Below are 17,693 nucleotides of genomic sequence, written 5' to 3'. Positions count from 1 at the left end.
CAAGCCCCACATCAGGCTCCCTGCTCGGAAGGAAGCCTGCTTCTCCCTCTCTGGCTTCCCCTGCTTGTGTTCCCTCTCTCACTGTCTCTCTGTCAAATAAATAAAACCTTAAAAAATGAAAAAAAAAATTTATAATATAGCTGCCACATATAGTGATTCCTCTGATGGATATGAGCAAACTAAACTGAAACTGTTCAAGAGTTACCATTCTAGATGCCACTAAGAACATTCGTGATTCATGGGACGAGGTCAAAATATCAACATGAACGAAAGTATGGAATAAGGTGATTCCAACATGCCAGATGACTTAGAGGGATTCAGGACTTCAGTGGAGGACTGCAGATGTGGTAGAAATAGAGAAATAGAATTGGAAGTGAAGCCTCAAGACGTGACTGAGTTGCTGTCATCTCATGATACAACTTTAATGAGTAAGGAGTTGTTGCTTGAGATGAGCAAAGAAAGTAGTTTTTTGAGACTGAATCTACTCCTGATGAAGATGCTGTGAAGACTGCTGAAATGACAACAAAGGATTCAGAATATTCCATAAATTCTGTTGATAAAGCAGTGGCTAGGGTTTGCAGGACTGACCCCAATTTTCTATTCCAGGTAAAATGCTATCAAGCCATATGCACTGCTACAAAAAAACTGTGAAGGAAGAGTCCATCAACGCAACAAACCTTACTGTAATCTTACAGTAAGAAACTGCCACAGTCACTGCAACCTTCAGGAACCACCACCCTGATAAGTCAGCAACCGTCAGCATCAAGGCAAGACTCTCCACCATCAAAAAGATTATGACTCAATGAAAACTCAGAGGATGGTTAACATATTTTAGCAATTAGTTGTTTTTAAATTAGGTATATACATTTTTTGACAATATGCTGCTACACCTTTAATTGACTACAGTATTGTGCAAACATAAATAACCTGCATGCATGGGAAACCAAAAAATTAATTTTGAGTTGCTTTACGGCGATAATCACTTTATTGCAGTGGTCTGGAACTTAACGCACAATATCTCTGAAGTACGCCTATAGTTTTTAGGCAAATTATAATTTGAAGAGAATTCCCTGCTTTCTTGATTGACTTAATACTAAAATAATAAAATTAAAGATAATAAATAACTTGTTTTAGGAATTCAAAACACACTAACAAGCTGAAAATATATATGAGTGTAAGTATTATATGAGTAGGTCAAAAGTTACTATTTTCTCTACATCACAGAAGCTAGACCAGTCCTGTTTATATGATCTCCCCACAATACATAACATCTATGATATAAAAATGTGAAGCACAACATAACTCAATTCTGAAGCAATGTTTATTGTCTGAATTTTTAACAACAAAAATAACACCAAAAAATGACGTGCCACATTAGGTTTACATTTGTGGCTTAACCTCTCACTGAATCAAAGGATGCTTTGTGGGATGGAATGGTATTCCTGTATTATGATTATCAGAAGGCTAGGGATATCCTTCAAATCAAGATTTTCCTATAACACATTTTATTAAAATTCTCAAGTATGAAATCCATAAGAAACCTAATAGGCTTTTAATATTTAGTTAAAATTTTATGACATGAAACTGGAAAATCTATTAAAAAGATGAGAGTAATTTTCCAAATAAATTTCCTTTTCCTTTACTCCTCTCTGAAATGAAGACCTGGATAAGATGGAAAATCCTTCTTTAATAGAAATAAGAGAAAGTAATCTTTGTTTGAATAAGAGTTCAGAGACAGCTCCCTGGTACCAGGAAACTTGAGTGCTAACCTACACAGCACTGCACGAAGGTGAGACTAGCTGCATTAATTTTGTCAAAGCACTTAAAAGGCCCTGCCTTAGGCTGAGTGTTTTTGCTTTTTGCAAATTGTTTCATTAAAACCTGAAGCTCAGGGTGGGGCTAGAATAAGACTTTTCCCCTGGGCTACACACTTTTCTTCTAAATTCTAAAAATTAAGGAATTTGAAATAAGTACGGTATAAAAAAAGAGTAGTGGGGATTACCTTGTTCAGCTACTTTGAAAATCATGCATACTATAGGATGTTCTGGAATCAGAAGTCAGACCCACCTCTGGGGACTTCCTCTTTTCATTTAACAATATGCCCAGATCTATCCTGAAGCTAAGTCTAGAATGCCAAGCTCCAAATCTATATTTACTTATCAACGCTGATTTAAGAATAGCTTTAACCTTCATATAACTTCTGAAAATGGAAAATATAATTTTTTAAAAAAGATTTTATTTGACAGACAGAGATCACAAGTAGGCAGAGAGGCAGGCAGAGAGATAGGGGGAAGCAGGCTCTCTGCTCAGCAGGGAGCCTGATTTGGGGCTCGATCCAGGAACCCTGGGATCATGACCTGAGCCGAAGGCAGAGGCTTAACCCACTGAGCCACCCAGGCGCCCCTGAAAAATGTAATGTTTTAAGAAGGCAGCAGGAGAAGCCAATATCTCATACCATGTAAAATATATTAACTTACATTTAAAAATGAGAATTTAAACTTAAGGAAGGCAAAAGCATGTTGACATTCATAGCACAGTGAAAACATTCTGAATTCGAAGTGTCAGTGTGTTTCTGGGTGCCTGGGTGGCTCAGTTGGTTAAGTGTCTGACTCTTTGTTTCAGCTTAGGCTCCCTGCTCATCAGAGAGTCTGCTTGAAGATTCTCTCCCACTGCCCTTCCCCCATCGCTCACTCCCTCTTTCTCTCTAAAGTAAATAAATCATTAAAAAAAAAAAGAAAATTAAAAAAAACCCCAACCTCCCCCCAACCAAAAACAAAGTGTCAGTGTATTTTGAAGGCATGTGAGTCTAATTATGATCTGCAGTACCAGACTTATTCAATCAGAATTATTAAAAATACTTACCCCATTGGTTTTGTGGTAGTGTTACCATAGCTGGTAGGAGCTGAGGCCATCTTGGCAAAAGCCCTGTGAAATAAGAAAGTTATATTAAAAAGTTGATTATCAGAGCTAACATTCAGCATCACAAAATTGAAAACTCTATTGGCTGTAACTTTTACTATGCAGACATTTTCTGAAAATAGCAATTTTTCAATACACTGTTTCAGTACAATTAGCACTGGAACAAGTACATAAATACCCTTTATATGATTTTTAATCACATAAAATGATACCCAAGTACAGTACAATTAGTGCTGAAACACTGAGATCCTTAAAAAAAACACAAATGCATTTATTTTCTAAACTTCAAGATTTTTTTCCTATTACTATAAAGTTATCATTAACATGAAACAGACTTGCTGCCTTAAAAGAATAATCATGTACTGATTAAATCTCTTTATTGTTCCCCACATTCCATACTTCCTCATCCTCAGACATATATTTTGCTCATGCTGTCCTTTGAGGGGAATAAACTGCTTTCTTCTCCCAACAGAAATTATGCATCTCCTTTTAATACTCAGCTCAAAACCACTTACTTCATTAACACTATTCTAATTCTACTACCCGATGATTTTTCCTTTTAAGAGTTATATTCTACAACACACACTTTTATACTCAATTACATACAGTCATTTATTTTCAAATCTTTCTAAATGTCCAGAATCTACTTAACTAAACTACAGAACTCTGAAGGCTGGGCAAAAAGATGGCACTTAGATGTGTTTTTAAAAATACTTCCCTTCTGAAAATGTTTACTGTAGAGAATCCAGAAAACAGAATGGTCCCAAAAGAAGCCTACCACTTTGAGGATCACTATTAGGATTTTTGTGTATATTCTTCTAATTCTTGGATATGTGTATATTAACATATAGACTTTCAAAAATAAAATATTATAAATACTGTTCTATAACATTTTAACAGCATACCATAAATATTTTTATGTGACTCAATATTCTCTTGTAATAATTCCTAATTATTTCAACTGTTTTTGTAAAAGAAGAAAAGTCTGTTTAAATATGAGAAAACTTCATGAGAGTAAAAAAGGAATGAGAATCACTATGATGTGATAGTTGAGATGCTAAAAATACTCTTTCAATCTGGACAAAATTTGCTGATAATACCATTAGAGAAATCCCAAACACAAAAATCATACTCTTGTTCAGAAAGGAGGATGTGAATCAAATGTTTTCAGAAGTAGACGAGAATTTCTGCCCTCAACCAATATCTATTTTTCACTAGAATTAACTGAATCTATACAATAAAGAAGGGTTAAATATATAATGGTACACTTTAGGGCTGAACATCATGCAAACACTAAATACCACCACTGCAGAAAATTTAAAAAAACACTACTTAAGAAAACAAATTGGTAAAATGAAAGTTAATGAAAAACTAGAATACAAAACTGTATCTATAATAATGATTTCCAAGTCTTAAAAAAACATGTAATTTGCATATAAAAAGATATACACTAATGTTTAGTTGCAGGCTCTAGATGATGAGATTACAGGTAAATTTTTACTTTATACCTGAGTTTTCTAAAATTTTCTTTGAAGAAGTGGTGTTACTCATAATTAGAAAAAATAACCTGTTAGAAATTACGTATTTTATAACTATATAAAATGATGCCCAAGGCTGGCTTTCCTCTTATTAACAACAAATGTTTGATTAAGGAGTTCCAGACAAATCATAATATAAAAACGTAGTTTACAGTTTGTCTTTTTAAAAAGACATTTGTTGTATGTTTTTCTTATTGCCAAGAACACAGTCAAATAAAAAGAAATTTGAAAAAGCAGGGGTGCCTGGTTGGCTTAGCCAGTACAGCATGTGACTCTTGCTTGAGTTTGGAGTCATGAGTTTGAGCCCCACACTGGGGGCAGAGATTACTTAAAAAAAAAGGTGGGGGGAGTACCTGGCTGACCCTCCAATCCTCCAGTCAGTGGACTGTGTGATTCTTGATCCCTGGGTTCTAAGTTTGAGTCCATGTTCAGTGTAGAGATTACTTAAAAATAAAATCTTAAAAAAGCAAACAAAAGTATAGATAATAAAAAGCACTCAAACTAAAAAAACTCAGAGATAACCCCTGATAACAACTTGGCACATTTCTTAATACAGTTCAGCTTGGAAAGTATATTAAATCTTGTAGTTTTAATTAACTTAAGAAATATTGTGAGGTAATGTTTGTTGTAGACAATTTGAAAAATAAAGATAAGCACACAAAAATTTAAAAATTCAACTACTTTGAATTACCCACTATTAACATTTTAATGTATGTCATTTTAGCTATGTAATGATATGTATATGTTCATACATACATACAAACACAGAGATGAATGGGTAGAGAGCATACTGTAAAAATTGTCATCTAAGTTTTAGCTCAAATACCACCTACTCAGAGACTTTCCTGATCTCCTCGACAAATTTAACTCTCACCCCCAAGTTAAGATCTTTAAATTTTTTTTTTTTTAAGATTTTATTTATCTGACAGAGAGAGAGAGATCACAAGTAGGTGGAGAGGCAGGCAGAGAGAGAGAGAGAGGAGGAAGCAGGCTCCCCACCGAGTAGAGAGCCCGATAAGGGGCTCGATCCCAGGACCCTGGGATCACGACCCGAGCCGAAGGCAGAGGCTTTAACCCACTGAGCCACCCAGGTGCCCCCCAAGTTAAGATCTTATCACTTGCACTCATATGTGGAATTTAAGAAACAAAACTGAAACTGATGAACATAGGGGAAGGGAAGGAAAAATAGAATAAAAACAGAGAGGGTGGCAAACCATAAAAAGCTCTTAAGTACAGAGAAAAACCGAGGGTTGCTGGAGGGGAGGTAGGTAGGAAGATGGAATAATTAGGTGGTGGGCATTAAGGAAGGCACTTGATGTTATAAGTGGGTGTTAATGATGAATCACTAAATTCTACCCCAGAAACTTAATACACTAAAAGTTAACTAATTTGAATTTAAATAAAATCTAAAAAAAAAAGAAAAATCTTATCACTTGCTGTTATTTTCTTTATATCACTTAGTATGATTTAATATTATTCTGTTCATTTTTCACTTATTGGTTGATTTATTGCTCCCTCCATGTAAATTCAGTGAGCATAGGGGCTTTCCACATGTTCACAATTGTATTTCCAATGTCTAGAAGAATCCCTAGGCATCGAGAAGAGGAAATCAATGAACAGTGTTATAAACTATTTTTTTACTTTGTCATATAACATACACATTTTCCAGTGTTATTAAATAAGTCTTCTACACATGATTTTTAATTTTCAATTATATTCTATCTTTTGGAAATGCCTATTGTAGGACATTTAGGTTGGTTGCTTCTAAGATTTTACAACACCAATTACTTCCTTGGGATAAATCCTTAGGAGCAGAAGTGTGCTGTCAAAGATTTTTTTAAAACAATTATTTTTAGAGGGCTAACAGGATGGCAGAGGAGTAACCTAAATTTCGTATGGTCCCAGCAACTCACCTAGTTATCAAACCATTTGAATACCTACGAACTCAACAGATCAAAGAAAAGAATAGCAGCAACACTATGAACAGAAAAGCAATCACTTTCTGGAAGGTAGGATATGAGAAGTGAATCCAAGGCGATATACTGGAATATAGACCATGGGGGGTGGGGGGAGCTCTGTCAGCTGGCTCCTGGCAACTGAGAGAGCAGCAGAACACAATGCACAAAACTGGAACTTTTAAAAGTCTGCTTGACTGAGGGAGTGTCACTCCAGTGGCTAAGTGGGGGGTAGAGCCCTCACTGGCACACTGTGGTCTCAGGACCCTCAGGGTCACAGAAAGACTGAGGGTGCCTGAGTGTGGCAGAGCTCCCAGGTATCAGAGCGGGGAAGCCGGCTGCGAAAACAGAGCCAAGGAGTGGGCTCTTGGTTTGGGGTTTTCATAAACCAGATCCACAGCACAGGTGGGCCACTGCTCTTTAAGCAGGGACCCAACAAGCAGCAAATCCAGGGAGACTCCCCAACCTTCCCCTGGGAGGAGTGGCATGGGAGCATACTACAGGAATCTGCTGGGTTTGGAGATTCCAAATGGGGCCCTGTACTAAAGATGGAAATGTTCAGTCATAGGCCAGGTGAGCAAGGAGTGTGGCCCGAGACCAGGGAGACAGGAGTGACTGACTGCTTTTCTCTGAGGGTGCACTGAGGAGTGGGGCCCTGAGCTCTCAGCTCCTCCAGGGCCAGAGATTGGGAGGCTGCCATTTTCATTCTCTCCTCCAAAGCTGTACAGAAAGTTTTCAGGGAACAAAAGCTACCAAGAGCAAACCTGAGCATATTAGTTAGCCTGACCCCTGGCAAGTGCAGTGCAATTCTGCTTGGGGCAAAGACACTTGAGAATCACTGCAACAGACCCCTCCCCAGAAGATCAGCAAGAACATCCAGCCAAGACCAAGTTTACCAATCAATGAGAACTGCAAAACTCCAGTGCTGGGGGAATATAGCACATGGAATTCATGGCTTTTTTTCCCCATGATTCCTTAGTCTTTCAAAGTTAACTTTTAAAATTTTCTTTTTTTCTTTTTCTATTTTTTTTTGAATTTTTCTTTTCCTTTAAATATTTTATTTATTTGCCAGACAGAGAGAGAGAGAGAGAGAGAGAGAGAGAGAGAGAGAGAGTGGACAAGTAGGCAGAGCTGCAGGCGGAAGAAGAGGGAAAAGCAAGCGCTCCGCTGAGCAGGGAGCCTGAAGCGGGGCTTAATCCCAGGACCCTAGGATCACAATGCCAGCCGAAGGCAGACACTTAACCAACTGAGCCATTCAGGCACCCCTCTTCTTTCCTTTTTCAACCAACTTATTATCTTAACAATTCCTTTTTTAAAATTTAATTTTCACTTTTACAGTCATATTTTATTCCTTCATTGTAGTTAACCTTATCTTTTGTATATATCTAAGTTTTTCTTTCTTTAAAATTTTGGCAGGCAGTCTCTTCTAAAAAGCCAAAATACACCCCAAAATCTAGTGGGTGCCTCTGTTTTATTCCCCAGCCTGATTTTACTCTTTTTTTTTTTTTCCCCTTATCCCTTCGGTTTTGGGTCTCTTCTGATTTGTGTAGTGCATATTTTTCTGGGGTCATTGTTACCTTTTAGCATCTTTTCTCTCATATATCTATTCTTTTCTGGGCAAAATGAAAAAAACAGAAAAATTCACCTAAAAAAAAAAAAAAGAATAAGAGGCAGTATCAACTGACAGGGACCTAATTAACATGGAAGGCAGCTATGCTCACCACCAAACCAACAAAGCCCTAATTAACATGGACGTTAGTAAGACATTGGAACTACAGGTCAAAATGATGATTATAAAGATAATAGCTGGGCTTGAACAAAGCATAGAGGATACTAGAGAATCCCTTTTGGAGAAGTAAAGTCTAACCAAGTCGAAATCAAAAAGGCTATTAATGAGTTGCAAAAAAAATGGTGGCTCTAACTCCTGGGATTAATGAGGCAGAAGACAGAATTAGTGATATAGAAGACCATATGATGGAGAATAAAGAAGCTGAGAAAAAGAAAGATAAACAATTACTGGATCACGAGGGGAGAATCTGAGAGATAAGTGATATCATAAAACAAAACAATATAATAATAAGGATTCAAGAAGAAGAAGAGAAGGGCAGACGGTATACTGGACCACAGTATAGTGGAGAACTTCCCTAATTTGGGGAAGGAAACAGGCATCAAAGTCCAGAAGGCACAGAGAGCCCTCGTCAAAAAATCAATAAAAATAGGTCAACACCCGATCATCTAATAGTAAAACTTACAAATCTCAAAGACAAAGAGAAAATCCTGAAAGCAGCTCGGGACAAGAGGTTTATAACCTACAATGGTAGAAACAATAGATTGGCAGCAGACCTATCCAGTGACCCGGCAGGCCAGAAAGGACTGACATGATATATTCAGAGCACTAAATGAGAAAAATATGCAGCCAAGAATACTATATCCAGTTAGGCTGTCATTGAAAATAGGAGAGTTAAAAAGTTTCCAGGACAAGAAAAAACTAAAAGAATCTGCAAACACCAAACCAGCCCTACAGGAAATACTGGAAGAGGTCCTCTAAGCAAAGATAGAGCCTTAAAGTAACATAGACCAGAAAGGAACAGAGACAATATACAGTAACAATCACCTTACAAGCAATACAATGGCACTAAATTCATACCTTTCAATAGTTACTCTAAATGTAAATGGGCTAAATTCCCCAACCAAACTGTTCAAAATCCTTGGGATTCAGCAAAGGTGGTACTAAGAGGAAAGTATACAGCAATACAAGCCTTTTTCAAGAAATAAGAAAGGTCTCAAATATAAAACCTAACCCTACACCTAAAGGAGCTGGAAAAAGAACAGCAAATAGAGCCTAAACACAGCAGAAGAAGAGAAATAATAAAGATTGGAGCAGAAATCAACGAAATAGAAATGAAAAGAACAGCAGAACAGATCAATGAAACTAGGAGTTGGTTCTTTGAAAGAGTAAGACTGATAAACCCCTGGCCAGACTTATCAAACAGAAAAGCTAAAGGACCCAAATAAATAAAATCATAAATGAAAGAGGAGAGATCACAACCAACACCAAAGAAATACAAACAATTATAAGAAGATATTATGAGCAACTATATGCCAACAAATCAGACAATCTGGAAGAAACGGATGCATTCCTAGAGATGTATAAACTACCAAAACTGAACCAGGAAGAAAGAGAAAACCTGAACAGACCCATAACCAGCAAGGAAATTGAAGCAGTCATAAAAAAATCTCCCAAAAAACAAAAGCCCAGGGCCAGACGGCTTCCCAGGGAAAATCTACCAAACATTTAAAGAAGAATTAATACCTATTCTTCCAAAACTATTTCAAAAAACAGAAATGGAAGGAAAACTTCCAAACTCATTTTGAGGCCAGCATTACCTTGATCCCAAAGCCAAACAAAGACCCCATCAAAAAGGAGAATTATAGACCAATATCCCTGATGAACATGGATGCAAAAATTTTCACCAAAACACTAGCCAACAGAATTCAGCAGTACATTAAAAAGATTATTCACCACAACCAAGTGGGATTTATTCCTGGACAGCAAGGTTGGTTCAACATCCATGAATCAATCAATGTGATACACTACATTAATAAAAGAACAAGAACCATATGATACTCTCAATAGATGCAGAAAAAGCATCTGACACAATAAAGCATCCCTTCTTGATTAAAAGTCTTCACAGTATAGGAACAGAGGGAACATAACTCAGTTTCATAAAAGCCATTTATGGAAAGCTCACAGCAAATATCACTCTCAATGGGAAAAACTGAGAGCTTTTCCCCTAAGATTAGGAACATGGCAGGGCTGTTCATGATCACCACTGCTATTCAACATAGTACTAGAAGTCCTAACCTCAGCAATCAGACAACAAAAAGAAATAAAAGGCATCCAAATTGGCAAAGAAGTCACACTCTCACTCTTTGCAGATGTTATGATACTGTATGTGGAAAACCCAACAGACTCCACTCCAAAACTGCTAGAAGTTGTACAGGAATTCAGTAGAGGGGATATAAAATCAATGCACAGAAATCAGTTGCATTTCTTTACACCAACAAGAAGACAGAAGAAAGAGAAATTAAGGAATCAATCCCATTTACAATTGCACCCAAAACCATAAGATACCTAGGAATAAACCCAACCAAAGAGGCAAAGAATCTATACTCAGAAAACTATAAAGTACTCATGAAAGAAATTGAGGAAGACACAAAAGAAATGGAAAAATGTTCCATGCTCATGGATTAGAAGAACAAATATTGTGAAAATGTCTATGCTACCTAAAGCAATCTACACATTCAATGCAATCCCTATAAAAATACCATCAACTTTTTTCACAGAAATGGAACAAATAATCCTAAAATTTGTATGGAACCAGAAAAGACCCTGAATAGCCAGAGGAATGTTGAAAAGGAAAGCAAAGCTGGTGGCATCACAATTCCAGACTTCAAGCTCTATTACAAAGCTGTAATCATTAAGACAGTATGGTACTGGCACAAAAACAGACACACAGATCAATGGAACAGAACAGAGAGCCCAGAAATAAACCCTCAACTCTATGGTCAACTAATCTTCAACAAAGCAGGAAAGACCGTCCAATGGAAAAAAGATGGGTCTCTTCAATAAATGGTGCTAGGAAAACTGGACAACCACAGGCAGAAGAATGAAACTGAACCACTTCTTTACACCACACTCAAAAATAGACTCAAAATGGATGAAAGACCTCAATGTGAGACAGGAATCCATCAAAATCCTTGAGGAGAACACAGGCAGCAACCTCTTCAACCACAGCCACAGCAACTTCTTCCTAGAAACATCGCCACAGGCAAGGGAAGCAAGGGCAAAATGAACTATTCAAGGGACTTCATCAAGATGAAGAGCTTTTGCACAACAAAGGACACAGTCAACAAGACCAAAAGACAACTGACAGAATGGGAGAAGATATTTGCGAATGACATATCCGATAAAGAGCTAGTGTCCAAAATCTGCAAGGAACTAATTAAAGTCAACACCCAAAGAACAAATAATCCAATCAAGAAATGGGCAGAAGACATGAATAGACACTTTTCCAAAGAACATATCCAAATAGCCAAGAGACACATGAAAAGTGCTCAACATCACTTGGCATCAGGGAAAAATAAATCAAAACCACAACGAGATAACCACCTCACAGAAGCCAGAAGGGCTAAATTAACAAGTCAGGAAACAACAGATGTTGGTGAGGATGCAGAGAAAGGGGAACCCCCCTACACTGCTGGTGGGACCTGCAAGCTGGTGCAGCCACTCTGGAAAACAGTATGGAGGTTTCCCCAAAAAGTTGAAAATAGAGCTACCCTACAACTCAGCAATTGCCCTACTGCATATTTACCCCAAAGATACAAATGTAGTGATCCGAAGGGGGGCATGTGCAACCCCAGTGTTTATAGCAGTAATATCGACAATAGCCAAACCATGGAAAGAGCCTAGACGTCTATTGATAGATGAATAGATAAAGAAGATGTGGTATACACACACACACACACATATATGTATGTGATGGAATATTATGTAGCCATCAAAAATGAAATCTTACCATTTGCAATGACATGGATGGAACTAGAGGGTATTATGCTAAGTGAAATAAGTCAATCAGAGAAAGACAATTATCATATGATCTCACTGATATGTGGAATTTGAGAAACAAGGCAGGGGATCATAGGGGGAGAGAGAAAAAAATGAAACAAGACAAAACCAGAGAGGGAGACAAACCATAAGAGACTCTTAATCTCAGGAAACTGAGGGTTGTTGGAGTGGAGGGGGTGGAAAGGATGGGGTGGCTGGGTGATGGGCATGGGGAGGGTATGTGATATGATGAGTGCTATGAATGGTGTAAGACTGACAAATCACAGACCTGTACCAAATAATAATGCATTCTTATGCATTATATGAAATAATGCATTATATATTAATTAATAAAAATTAATCAATTAAGAAATAAATTACCACCTGAAAAAAAAATTCTAGTTCTCTAAAAAAATTATTCTTATACCATCTAGCAAAAATTGTGACAATTTGTGTTTTTAATAGCAGAATTTAATGCACCAATTAACCTGCCTATATCCTTGGCATAGCATTTTGCTAAATCTTTGCCCTATGTTAATCTGCATTTCTCTACAAGTGAAATTAAAATCCTCTTTTAATGTTTTTGAGACATGTGACCCAAACATTTCAGTCTTTGATGTTCTTAATCTAATCGATAAAGAAAATATAAACTTGTCTAGGAAAGAAAGTTACCACCATTTTATGTAATTTTAAATTGTGGACAGGGAGGGCCAGATAGGGAAATATTTATGCTACTGAATTTAAGAAAAAGAAGAAAAAAAGGTACTATTAAATTTTCTTGTTAACATTCCCATTTTATTGGGAACTCTACTTCTATTGTACTCTCTTATATAAGAAGAAAATAAAACTTACTTCCACTGTTTGATATATTGTAAGGGATTAAGGTTGCATCCTGCATCAGTTAAAGCTTTTTTGTATTGCTCCAAATCAGCCTGAAATAAGCAAAGAATGGTATCATAAAAAATTTTACTGTTGTGAAAGAGAAGACCATTTTGTTTGTTATTATTTGATTAATCAAAAAGTTAGACCAAAGGCATGAGTTTAAATTCTAGGCACCCAAGTAGAGTGGAGTCATATTTTAAGTGAGTATGTAAGTGAGCACCTGAGACAAAAATCATATCTAATGAAAATTACCTTTGTCAGGCTCCCAAATCACCTAGCCAGTATTCTGTCATCCCTCAGTGAGTCCAACAAAGCCAGTTTTTTCTCCATTTTTGAAATAGACTGCCTTTCCTTGGGATAAGCACTAAATGAATATCTGACTAGACAAAGAGTATTTTAAAACCAGAAACACAAGGGTACATTATGACATGACACTGACTGAAGGGAAATGTAGATTCAGGTTTTCCCCTCTCATATGCACTCTTATGGTCCAAATTCATTAACTGAGTATCAGGTGTCTTACACTTTTTAAACTATTGTTTTCTCTTTCTTGCTATTTTTGTTTCCTGATGAATAAGTGTAGTTGAATTCCTGTACTTTATAAAAGCCTATCATCATAGTGACTCCACCATAAAAATTTTACAAGATAGACATTTAAAGCTCAACAGAGATGTTTACTACTTTGCATTTTTGGGGCTATCAGGCTGTCATAATTTGCTTTAAGCCTCTTAGTGATCACTTAAACTTATGAAAAGACATGGTCCTTACCAAAAATAAATAAAAATATGTGGTCATAATAAGGGAACATGGAATTAAGTTTTAAAATAATAAATTCTTAAGAAAATACTATAAATAGGCTATAATCCTTTATATATATTTATATATATAAAGCTATATATAAAGCCTGTAAAAATCCCCTAAGATACAGGTATGAGATACTCCTGAAAAGAAAACCACACTTTCTTACTGAATTAAAATAAAAGCTATATGCCCCAAATAAAGCAGAATTGGCCTAAAGGAAATACTGGGTTTAGTTTACTGTTTTAAACTAGAGATTTCTGACCAAAAGAAGTGTTATGATCAAACAGACTTTTAAGAATAAATGCTGCCAGAGAAGGAAAGAAGTTTACAATTATATCATTCTAGATGTCATCTCTAAAATTCTCATGCTTGTTGCTCATCCAGTAAAATTTCACTGAGTTAACAGTAGAGATAGTTGGTCTCTAACCCGGCAACAACACTGACACCAAAATCACCATTTGCCTTCAAAATCAATTACCTATACATAAACATTTTTTTTTTCTTCAAAAGCAACTGATGGCCTACCACATAAAATGAAAAACAACAAAATTACCCAATCTTCCAGTGAGGGAAAAAAAAAATCTTTCAGAAAGGAAAATGTATCATTTTCCAATCATTCTGAGAAATTTATTGATATAGAAGTTATCTGATTGCAATACAAAAAAGTCAACTTTATTTTTCTATGAATCATATGACAGATACAAATCTGAATTTTAATCTCATTAAATTTAAAATTACAGTATTTACATAACTTTTTGGAACTCTGAGTATTCTCTCCTACAACTGACTCCTTATATTCTATAATGAACATTAGTTTTAATAACCTTAAAATATTACCAAATTTTTACCTTAGGTTATAGATAAATTCACTGGAAGACATTAGTGGCTATAGCTCAAAGAAACAGAGCTTTTAAGATTATCACATAATAAGAAATAAGACCAATGTTTCAAAAAGCATAGCAAACTTGGCTAATTTAGTTTACAATAGCTATTTTCCAGAAATAAGAATCTTGGCCATTTGAATCCAATTTATATTCCAACAACTTAGAAGTGGTCAGACATTTCATGAGTGAATAGTTCTCTTTGTGACAACAAATATTGCTATAAAACTCAGCAATAAATAGAACTAGCCTTAACAAACTGTTTTTCTTTTAAAGAAAGGAATGAGGTAGTTATTTGGCCATAGTGATCTGGTCTTCTATTTTTGAAACAGACAAATATTTCCCCTTCTACCCAATAACTGAACAAGGAGGACATACCTCAGAGGGTGCTTGCTGTGCACTTATATAATAAATAAGAAACAGCCTCATTTTATCTTCTGGAGTTCCTGCTACATAGGGGAATATAAATAAAAAAACTTTCATAATTCTGGTTAAGTATTATAGTCAACACAAGTGTATAAAAATTTAAGGCACATAAATGTGAATAGATAAAATATGGTAAAAATATTAAATGCTATGGGATTAAAGGAATGGAATACAGAAGTATGTCCATCCTATCTTTCAAAATATCTGTAAGAGATTTACATTTTATATGTGAACTAAGAAAGAAAGAAAGGCATAGGTAGGGTAATCACAGAGATGGAAAGGGGATGCCAGTAATAATTATGTAAGGACAACAGATATAAAAATGAGACTGTTCTGGGAAAGAAGCTATATGGTCATTCTAGGTTTCGGGTTACAAAACTTTGGTACTTCTCAAAAGTGTGGTCACCATATAAATGTCTCTTTCTGAATGGTACCGTATCACTTACAAGATTTGGAAAAAGAATACATTTATATTAAAATAAACACTGTTGTATAATACAAAATATATTTGCCTAAAATTGTTTAAGACAAAACATAAGATTTCAAGGAAATTTGCTTGTAGTGGGTCTGATCTGCTACTCCTATTACCCAGAGCCCAAAACTGGACAGAGAAACTCATTTATTTCCCCCTCTGCTACTGGGTGTACTCTGGTGCAAAGCACTGGTCAGAGGTAACACAATTTCACCACCAACAAATAACAATATGCACTCTCACTTCAAAGTGTGTCCTAATACTCAAGAACTTGAAACTGTTACACTTTATTATAAAATAAAAACTAGGAAAATTTTTTCAAAACATGACTAATGAACTATCAATTTTTTATATGGTTCAGAATCCAGATAACCATTCTCAAATTATCCTTATTCCCTAAATATGACAACAAACGGTAATAAAGATCAATAATGGGTTTTCCAAAGTTCTGATATTTACAAATAAATGTATCTTGGACATTTTGAAAATCAGGTTATGAAATTCAGGGTCTTGTTTAAGTCCTAGGAGAAAGCTGCTATTTTTGTTTAGCAGGTAATTTGTTGGTTGGGTTCAGGCCAAAGTTCCAACAGCTTTCTGTGGGTTGTGGCTCCATCACTGATTTATATTTTCAAAAACTTCTACAGTGCTACTGGGATCTGTCTAACCATATAGTGGCCACTATGGGAACTGGGAAACTGTCTAGCCCTTCAACTCGCAGTCTTTGAAATAATACTGTTTAGGATCTAATTCACGTATGTGCAGCTCAGGGGCGAGCCCAGGAATTCATAAACAACTTTATGAGGCTGCTTTCCTGAGCTCCTTCCTCTCCGCAATCTTGGTAGTTTCCAAATCCCCTGGCTTTCCCTTTTTGGTGCTCTATCCCGAAAGCTTTGGCTTTAGTTACCCTGTTCCATTGTGCATTTCCTGCAACTATGACTAAGTAGTTAGAAGGCAAAGAGAAAAAACAAACAAACAAACAATGAGGCTTGCTGCAGGCTCTTGGGACCACTACTCCTAAAACAGGAGACAAAGACTCCCCTCCTTCAGAGTGTTAGGGGCCTGTAAAGCAACATCCTCAGCATCTAGCATAGCCTTTCTAATAGCAGGCACTTATTCTGCTTAAAGAAGAGAGAGCTCTCATTCTCTTCTCCAAGGAGAAACATATTTTATAGTTGCTATAGTGTTAATAAAAAGCCCTCAAAATTTCTGCTAAGGGTTTTAAGAATACTATGATGGTAAGAGTTGGAGAATATCCTGATGCTTATAATAATATTAATCACAGGGGCACCTGGGTGGCTCTGTGGGTTAAGCCTCTGCCTTCGGCCCAGGTCATGGTTTCAGGATCCTGAGATTGAGCCCCATATCAGGCTCTCTGCTCAGTGGGGAGCCTGCTTCCCCCTCTCTCTCTGCCTGCCTCTCTGCTTACTTGTGATGTCTCTGTCAAATAAATATATAAAATCTTTACAGAAATATTAATCACAGAGGAATCAAATGGAAATTACAAAAATGTATCCTTTACAACTGCAAGTACTCTAGAACCTCCAACTGGCAGCCTGGATCCTTTTGTCATACCTAAGATTCCACTGGAACTGCTTCAATTTTAAGGTCAGTTTTCTTACTGAGTAATCTGATGTATCTTAGGGAAAAGTTTTAAGTAGAATTCAGAAAGCTTTTTATCTACCTGAACAATCTGCGAGTTAAGTTTCTGACCTGCTGTCCCATCATTCCCAAATGTCAGAAATTCCCCAATATAATAAGCTCAATATAACAACTATCAAAATCAGGAAATCAGCATCGATAAATTAGTAATAACATATAATCCTCAGATGTCATTTCAAGTTTCACCACTAGTCTGTAATATCCTTTATGACAAAAGGATCAATTTTAGAATCATGTGGGATATATAGCTGCCACACAACATACAGTTAACTTCTTCTGTATGAAACAGTTCCTCAGTCTTTCCTTGACTTACATGGCCTTGATGTTTTAGGAGATGACAGGCTTTTTTTTTGTTTTTGTTTTTTTGGTAGAATATCTCACAATTAAATTTTGTTTGATATTTCCTTATGATCAGATTCAAGTTATACACCTTTGACTTGAATATCACAAGAGAAAACTATATTCTTTGTACTGCATCTTTGTACTGGATGGGGCATTATTTCAATATGTCTCATTACTGATGATGTTCACTGAGATTACCTAGTAAGGGAT

General features: G+C 36.2%; 1 protein-coding gene across 4 annotated transcripts in view; it reads right to left on the bottom strand.

The window, feature by feature from the left end:
* Positions 1–17,693, bottom strand: part of LOC111158384 (sec1 family domain containing 1) — a 108,261-nt gene that overhangs the window by 29,220 nt on the left and 61,348 nt on the right. For all 4 annotated transcript variants that reach the window (XM_022520390.1, XM_022520397.1, XM_022520396.1 and 1 more), the window contains 3 exons: positions 14,963–15,033; positions 12,873–12,952; positions 2,863–2,925 (listed from right to left, as the gene is read on the bottom strand). In XM_022520390.1, coding sequence (XP_022376098.1) covers positions 2,863–2,925; positions 12,873–12,952; positions 14,963–15,033 — 214 coding nt within the window. The remainder of the gene's footprint in view (positions 1–2,862; positions 2,926–12,872; positions 12,953–14,962; positions 15,034–17,693) is intronic.

The sequence above is a fragment of the Enhydra lutris genome, unplaced genomic scaffold (assembly GCF_002288905.1).
Source record: "Enhydra lutris kenyoni isolate GAN:26980312 unplaced genomic scaffold, ASM228890v2 scaffoldscaffold4, whole genome shotgun sequence".
NCBI classification, from domain to species: domain Eukaryota; kingdom Metazoa; phylum Chordata; class Mammalia; order Carnivora; family Mustelidae; genus Enhydra; species Enhydra lutris.
The sequence above is the reverse complement of the archived record's forward strand: the minus strand, read 5'-3'. Positions and strand labels throughout refer to the sequence as shown.